The sequence below is a fragment of the Pristiophorus japonicus genome, chromosome 2 (assembly GCF_044704955.1).
Source record: "Pristiophorus japonicus isolate sPriJap1 chromosome 2, sPriJap1.hap1, whole genome shotgun sequence".
Classification (NCBI taxonomy): Eukaryota; Metazoa; Chordata; class Chondrichthyes; family Pristiophoridae; genus Pristiophorus; species Pristiophorus japonicus.
Genome location: NC_091978.1, coordinates 197,714,136 through 197,723,023, shown reverse-complemented (window position 1 = coordinate 197,723,023; position 8,888 = coordinate 197,714,136). Strand labels below are relative to the sequence as shown.

The 8,888-nt window shown below is 45.1% G+C and overlaps 1 protein-coding gene across 2 annotated transcripts in view; it reads right to left on the bottom strand.

The window, feature by feature from the left end:
• The window catches only part of anapc4 (anaphase promoting complex subunit 4), a 139,237-nt gene that overhangs the window by 93,769 nt on the left and 36,580 nt on the right, over positions 1-8,888 (bottom strand). For both annotated transcript variants that reach the window (XM_070870715.1, XM_070870716.1), the window contains exons 6-7: positions 321-347; positions 172-216 (exon numbers count right to left, since the gene is read on the bottom strand). In XM_070870715.1, coding sequence (XP_070726816.1) covers positions 172-216; positions 321-347 — 72 coding nt within the window. The remainder of the gene's footprint in view (positions 1-171; positions 217-320; positions 348-8,888) is intronic.

Below are 8,888 nucleotides of genomic sequence, written 5' to 3'. Positions count from 1 at the left end.
AAATTAAGAAAATCCAAAGCTTTCGAATATATAATTTCTGAGAATGTAATTTTGTTGTTACATGCCTGCATCAAACAAACTACATTAGCAGTTTGATCACGGTCTTTCCAGCAGTGAAACTGCACACATTATTAAGGAATCTCTTATTGGTGATTGTGAGGAAAAAAATACCTTTTGTCACCTAAAAGCTTTGTGACTTCATCTGATTTTTCTTCACTAAAAATAAAAAGAAAAAATGCACGTCAATATCCAGGTGAAACAGCTAAAGCTAAAATTTTTTTTAAGACTGGATTTCAAAGGCATACTACATCTAGACATACCTGAAAATCTTTGTAGAGGTACTGTAACTGATAAGATAAAGGAAAAACAAAATACAACGGCTTTAGAAAAAAATAACATTAAGTACCTTGACTGCAGTATTGCGAATTCTTCAAACAATTTTACAATTATTCTGTTAATTCATTCACGGGATGTGTGCATCGCTGGCATGTCCAGCATTTATTGCCCATCCTTAGGATTATAAAAGTCATGCAAATAATAGTGAAAACGTAACTGAACGATGAACTGAAGGGTTAATCTGAAACATTTTCCAAACTACATTAGGAAACACCTTCCCTTCCCAACTCAGTATTATTATATCAAAGGCTTACTTGCAAACGATTTATCACTGGAATTATAAAGGCACTTTGATTCTTTCCTATTATTTGAGCAGCCTTTCAACAATACAGCCAGCATGAATTTGTTAAAGGCAAATCATGTCTGACTATCTGGATTGAGCTCTTTGATGATGGACCTCAGTGGGGCCGGGACCAATATCCTCGCGGGGGTTTTCGTGTTCCGTTTGGGAGGGTTTTGAAAGAGCTTGGCAGAGGGTTGGGAACCTGATCATATATTCAGAAGTGAGAGAAACAAAGCTGGAAATGGAAAGCAGAAAATTTGGAAGTGAGTTTGGAAGGCAGAGGAAACAAAGGCAAGAGAATAGACAACAAAGGGGTTTGTCAGGAAAAATTTTTGAGTCAGTACGTAGCAAGCTGAACACGAGAGGGGAGGCGGTTCTGGACTTGGTTTTCGGGAATTATCTGAGCAGATGGAAGTGGTATCATAGAACCATAGAAATTTACAGCACAGAAGGAGGCCATTTCAGCTCACTGTGTCCGCGCCGGCCGACCAAGAGCTATCCAGCCTAATCCCACTTTCCAGCCCTGTAGGTTACGGCACTTTAAGTGCACATCTAAGTATCTTTTAAATGTGGTGCCTCTACCACCCTTTCAGGCAGTGAGTTCCAGACCCCCACCACCCTCTGGGTGAAGAAATTTCCCCTCATATCTTCTCTAAACCTCCCCCAATTACTTTAAATCTATGCCCCCTGGTTGTTAACCCCTCTGCCAAGGGAAACAGGTCCTTCCTATCCACTCTATCCAGGTCCCTCATAATTTTATACACCTCAATCAGATCTCCCCTTAGCTTCCTCTGTTCCAAAGAAGACAGATCCAGCATCTCCAATCTTTCCTCATAGCTGAAATTCTCCAGTCCTGGCAACATTCTTGTAAATCTCCTCTGCATCCTTTCCAGTGTAATCACAGCTTTCTTGTAATGTGGTGACCAGAACAGCACACAGTACTCCAGCTGCAGCCTAACCAGTGCTTTATACAGTTCAAGCATAACCTCCTTGCTCTTGTATTCCATGCCTCGACTTATAAAGGCAAGTATTCTATATGCCTTCTTAACCACCTTATCTACCTGCCCTGCTACCTTCAAGGATCTGTGGACCTGCACTCCAAGGTCCTTTTGTTTCTCTACACTTTTCAATATCGTGCCATTTAATGTGTATTCCCTTGCCTTGTTAGACCACCCCAAATGCATTACCTCACACTTATCCGGATTGAATTCCATTTGCCACTGTTCTGCCCATCTGACCAGTACATTGATATCATCCTGCAGTCCAAAGTTTTCTTCTTCATTATCAACCACACAGCATATTTTAGTGTCACCCCCAACATGCAAATCCAAGTCATTGATATATACCACAAAAAGCAAGGTACCCAGCACTGAGCCCTGCGGAACCCCACTGGATACAGCCTTCCAGTCACGAAAACACCCATCAACCATTACCTTTTGCTTCCGAGCCAATTTTGGATCCAACTTGCCCTGGATCCCATTGGCTATTACTTTCTTGACCAGTCTGCCATGTGGGACCTTATCAAAAGCTTTGCTAAAATCCATGTACACTACATCATATGCACTGCCCACATCGAAGCTCTGGGTTACCTCCTCGTAAAAGTCAATAAAGTTAGTCAGACATGACCTTCCCATGACAAATACATGCTGATTGTCCATGATTAATCCATGTCTTTCCAAATTAATATTTATCCTGTCCCTCAGGACTTTGTCCAATAATTTTCCCACCACCGAGGTTAGGCATGACTGGCCTGTAATTACTCGGTCAATCCCTTTCTCCCTTTTTAAACAAAGGTACAACATTAACAGTCCTTCAGTCCTCTGGCACCGCACCTGTAGCCAGAGAGGATTGGAAAATGATGCTCAGAGCCTCTGCTATTTACTCTTTTACTTCTCTTAACAGCCTGGGATACATTTCATCTGGGCCTGGCATTTATCTACTTTCAAAGATGCTAAGCCCCTTAATACTTCCTCTCTCACTATGTTTATCTCGTCTAATATTTCACACTCCTCCTCTCTCATTGCAAAGTATGCATCGTCCCTCTCTTTTGTGAAAACGGATGCAAAGAATTCATTAAGAATCCTATCCACGTCTTCCGCCTCCACACACAGATTTCCTTTATGGTCTCTAATAGGCCACTCTTTTAGTTATCTTCTTGCTCTTAATGCATTTATAAAACATCTTTGGGATTTCCCTGATTTTACTTGCCAATATTCTTTCATGCTCTCTCTTTGCTTTCATGATATCTTTTTTAACTGCATCACTTATACTCCTCTAGGGTTTCTACAGTGTTGAGTTCCCAGTATCTGTCATAAGCTTCCTTTTTTTCTTTATCTTATCCTGTATGTCCCTTGACATCCAGGGGGCTCTAGATCTGTTAGCCCCACCCTTTTTTTTTTTAAAGGGAACCTATTTGCTCTGTACCCTCAAGAGCTCCTCCTTGAATGTCTCCCACTGCTCTGACACTGATTACCATCAAGTAGCTGTTTCCAGTCCACTTTGGCCAAATTCCATCTCAGCTCATGCAAAATTGGCTTTACCCCAGTTGAGAACTTTTATTCCTGGTCCCCCTTTATCCTTTTCCATAACTACTCTAAATCTTACTGAATTATGATCACTAGCACCAACATGCTCTCCCACTGATACCCCTTCCACCTGCCCCTCTTCATTCCCCAAAACCAAGTCCAGAACCGCCCTCTCACTTGTTGGGCTTGTTACATACTGGCTAAAGAAGTTCTCCTGAATGCATTTTAGGAATTCGGCTCCTCTGTACCATTCACACTACCTTTTTCCCAATTAATATGAGGGTAGTTAAAACCCCCCACTATTACAGCTCTATAGTTTCTGCACATTGCAGCAATTTGCCCACATATTTGTTCTTCTATCTCCCTCTGACTGTTTGGGGGTCTATCGTAAACTTCCAGTAATGTGATCACCCCTTTTTTGTTTTTTAATTCAACCCATATTGTCTCGTTTGATGACCCCCAACATATCATCCCTTCTCACAGCTGTAATTGTTTCTTTAATCAATACTGCGACCCTCCCCCTCCTTTTTCAGTACTGTATCAGTGGGAGAGCATTTTGGTGTTAGTGATCAGAATTCAATTAGATTTAGTGTAGTTATGGAAAAGGACAAATATAGACCAGGAGTAAAAGTTCTCAATTGGGTAAAGGCCAATTTTACTAAGCTGAGATGTGAGTTAGCAAAAGTGGACTGGAAACAGCTACTTGGAGGTAAATTAGTGTCAGACCAGTGGGAGACATTCAAGGAGGACATAGTGAGAGTTCAGAGCAAATATGTTGCCACAAAGAAAAAGAGTGGGACGGCTAAATCTAGAGCCTCCTGGATGTCAAGGAGTATAATAGGGTAGGATAAGGCAAAAAAAGGGAAGCTTATGTTAGATACCGATAGCTAAATACTGAAGAAAGCCTAGAGGAGTACAGAAAGTGCAGGGGTGAAATTAAAATGGGAGTAAGGAAAGCAAAGAGAGGGCATGAAAAAATATTGGCAAGTAAAATCAAGGAAATCCCAAAGGTGTTTTATAAATATATTGAGCAAGAGGATAACTTAAGAAAGAGTAGAGCCTATTAGAGACGAAAAAGGTAACCTGTGTTTTGAGGAGGAAGACATGGGTGTGGTTCTTAATGAATACTTGACAATTTGGAAGGACAGACAGAAAGGAAAAGGAGGTGGGGTAGCTCTGCTAATAAAGAATGAAATCAGTGCGTTAGTGAGAAACGATATTGGCTCAGAAGATCAAGATGTTGAATCAGTTTGGGTGGAGATAATAAAATAATAAGGGGAAAAAGTCGCTGGTGGGCGAAGTCTATAGGCCCCCTAACAGTAGCTACACTGTTGGACGGAGTATAAATAAAGAAATAATGGAGGTTTGTTAAAAAAAGAACGGCAATAATCATGGGCAATTTTAACCTTCATATTGATTGGACAAAGCAAATTGGCCAGGGTAGCCTTGAGGAAGAGTTCATAGAATGTATCTGGGATTGTTTCCTTGAACAGTACATTGCAAGCTGAGAGCAGGCTATCTTAGATCTATTACTGTGTCATCACTGGCGGTCCCTCGAAACAAGGATGACTTGCTTCCACGCCAAAAAAAGGACGAGTTCACAGGTGTTTCAATGAAGGACCCGAACTACATCCTGAAGGGTGGAAGATGCCTGTGCGTAAATTTTTTTAACGTGGGGTGGCTGTTGAACACCAGCCACGACACGGGCTTGACAGAGCTAGGTCTTGGTCCAGTCGCATGGATTACCCAAGACAACTGGAGACCAGCTCTGGTGCACGGACTTTGTGCGCTGTGTAATGAGACATGATTAATAAAATATCTCCTAGTGAAGGATCCTCTAGGAATGAGTGATCATAGCATGGTTGAATTTCAAATTCAGTTGGAGGGTGAGAAAGTTGGATCTCAAACCAATGTCCTAAGCTTAAACAAAGGAGACTACAAAGGTATGAAGGCAGGGTTGATTATAGTGAAGTGGGAAAATAGATCAAAGTGTGGTACAGTGGCAGACATTTAAGGAGATATTTCATAATGCTGAACAAAAATATATCCCAATGAAAAGGAAAGACTGTAAGAGAAGGGATAACCATCCATGGCTAACTAAGGAAATAAGCGATGGTATCAAGTTGAAAACAAGGGCATACAATGTGGCCAAGACTAGTTGGAGGCCAGAGGATTGGGAAACTTTTAAAAGCCAGCAAAGAACTAAAAAAACTAATAAAGAGAGGGAAGATAGATTATGAAAGCAAACTAACACGAAATATAGTTAGAGTTTCTACAGGTACATAAAAAAGAGTGGTTAAAGTACATGTTGGTCCCTTAGAGGATGAGACTGGGGAATTAATAATGGGGAACAGGGAAATGGCAGAGACTTTGAACAAATATTTTGTATCAGTCTTCACGGTAGAAGGCACTAAAAACATCCCAATAGTGGATAATCAAGGGGCTATAGGGAGGGAAGAACTTAATCACTATCACCAAAGAAGTAGTACTCGATAAAATAATGGGACTAATTGCGGACAAGTCCCCTGGACCGGATGGCTTGCATCCTAGGATCTTAAAATAAAGTGGCTGCAGAGATATTGGATGCGTTAGTTGTAATCTACCAAAATTTCCTGGATTCTGGGGAGGTCCCAGCGGATTGGAAAACCGCAAATGTAACGTCCCTATTTAAAAAAGAAGGCAGACAGAAAGCAGGAAACTATAGACAGTTAGTCTAACATCTATCGTTGGGAAAATGCTGGAATCCATTATTAAGGAAGTAGTAGCAAGACATTTGGAAAAGCATGATTCAATCAAGCAGAGTCAACATGGTTTTATGAAAGGGAAATCATGTTTGACAAATTTGCTGGAGTTCTTTAAGAATGTAACGAGCAGGGTGGATAAAGGGGAACCAGTGGATGTGGTGTATTTAGATTTCCAGAAGGCATTCGATAAGGTGCCACATAAAAGGTTACTGCACAAGATAAAGGTTCACGGGTAATATATTAGCATTGATAGAGGATTGGCTAACTAACAGAAAACAGAGAGTCAGGATAAATGGGTCATTTTCCAGTTGGCAAGCAGTAACTAGTGGGGTGCTGCAGGGATCGGTGCTGGAGCCTCAACTGTTTACAATCTATATTAATGACGTGGATGAAGGGTCTGATTATAATGTAGCCAAGTTTGCTGATGATACAAAGATGGGTGGGAAAGCAAATTGTGAGGACACAAAAAATCTGCAAAGGGATATAGACAGGCGAACTCAGTAGGCAAAAAATTGGCAGATGGAGTATAGGGCCCAAGTTTCCACACGCGCCTAGAACGGCGCAGTCCCGACTTGGACGCCAGTTTTTCGCGCCACAAAGTGCGCCTAAAAAAATCCTCGGTATTCTCCACCTCCCTGCAGGTCCTCTGGCCCTCGGCGCAGCCAGCACGAGCTGTGGGGGGGCGGAGCCAGGTCCCTGCGCTGAAAACAGTGCCGGGACCTCTGCACATGCGCGCTACAGTGGGCACGCAAGTGCAGTAGCTCCAGGCGCCGAACTGTGTGGGAGGGGCCCGAAGCACGCAGCCCCTAGCCCTGGCCGAATGGCCTCACTGGGGCTGCGTGAATAAGGCTCCTCCCACGGCCAGCTCCTGCTGCCCCCCCCCGACCAGACCTGACACTCGCTCCTCGCACCCCCCCTGCCTCTGGCACCAGACCCGACACCCGCTCCCCCCCACCCTGCCTCCGGACCAGACCCGACACTCGCTCCCCGCCCCCCCCAGCCTCCGGACCGGACCAGACCCGACACCCGCGCCCCCCCCCCACCCCCGACTGACCCAACCCGACCTGCGCTCCTGTTCCCGCTCCCCGCCACCCCGACTGGACACGACCCGCGCTCCTGTTCCCGCTCCGCCCTCCCGACTGGACCCGACCCGCGCTCCTGTTCCCGCTGCCCTCCCCCCCCCCGCCCGACTGGACCCGACCCGCGCTCCTGTTCCCGCTCCCTGCCTCCCCGACTGGACCGGACCCGACCCGCGCTCCTGTTCCCGCTCTCCGCCCCCCCCGACTGGACCCGACCCGCGCTCCTGTTCCTGCTCCCCGCCTCCCCGACCCGCGCTCCTGTTCCCGTTCCCCGACTGGACCCGACCCGCGCTCCTGTTCCCGCTCCCCCGACTGGACCCGACCCGCGCTCCTGTTCCCGCTCCCCGCCCCCCCCCGACTGGACCCGACCCGACCCGCGCTCCCGCCCCCCGACCCGACCTGGTCTCTCTCTCTCTCTCTCTCTCTCTCCCTCCCCCTCCTCTCCGAACCGAACCTCCCCGACCCAACCCAACGCCACCTACCTGTAAATCTGGTGCTGGGGACGGGCCCTGCCCGAAGTCTCAGACCGGCCCGTTCAGCCTTCGGTCCCAAAAGGCCTGCCTGAAGCACTTTCACACAGGTAGGAAGATGGTTTATTTAATCTTTTCTTTGCTTATAAATGTTTATTCAGGTTGGATTTATTTGTATAATATTTGTATAAGTATAAATAAGGATTTATTATAGAATTTAATGACTTCCCTTCCCCCCCCCCACCTCGTTCTGGACGCCTAATTTGTAACCTGCGCCTGATTTTTTAATGTGTAGAACAGGTTTTTTCAGTTCTACAAAAATCTTCACTTGCTCTATTCTACTTTAGTTTGGAGTACGTTTTCACTGTGGAAACTTTCAAATCAGGCGTCAGTGGCCGGACACGCCCCCTTTTGAAGAAAAAATTCTGTTCCAAAGTAGAACTGTTCTACCTGACTAGAACTGCAGAAAACAAAAAGGGGAGAATTGCGATTTCTAAGATAGTCCGTTCTCCACCAGTTGCTCCTAAAAATCAGGCGCAAATCATGTGGAAACTTGGGCCCAATATGTGGGAAAATGTGAGGTCATCCACTTTGGCACAAATAGAAAAGCAAATTATAATTTAAATGAAGAAAAATTGCAAAGTGTTGCAGTACAGAGGGGACCTGGGGGTCCTTGTGCATGAAACACAAAAAGTTAGTATGCAGTTACAGCAAGTAATCAGGAAGGCAAATGGAATGTTGGCCTTTATTGCAAGGGGGATAGAGTATAAAAGCAGAGAAGTCCTGCGACAACTGTACAGGGCATTGGTGAGGCCACAGAGTACTGCGTATATTTTTGGTCTCCGTATTTAAGGATCATCATCAGAGACAGTCCCTCGAAATCGAGGAAGACTTGCTTCCACTCCAAAAGTGAGTTCTCAGGTGACTGAACAGTCCAATACGGGAATTACAATCTCTGCCACAGGTGGGACAGTCGTTGGAGGAAAGGGTGGGTGGGGAGTCTGGTTTGCCGCACGCTCCTGCCGCTGCCTGTGTTTCTTTTCTCCATGCTCTTAGCGACGAGACCCGAGGTGCTCAGCGCCCTCACGAAGGATGTATTTGCATTGGAGGCTGTTCAGAGAAGGTTCATTAGGTTGATTCCGGAGATGAGGGGGTTGACTAATGAAGATAGGTTGAGTAGATTGGGCCTATACTCATTGGAGTTCAGAAGAATGAGAGGTGATCTTATCGAAACATATAAGATAATGAAGGGGCTCGAGAAGGTGGATGCAGAGAGGATATTTCCACTCAGGGGAAACTAAAACTAGGGGACAGAGTCTCAGAATAAGGGGCTGCCCATTTAAAACTGAGATGAGGAGGAATTTCTTCTCTCAGAAGGTTGCAAATCAGTG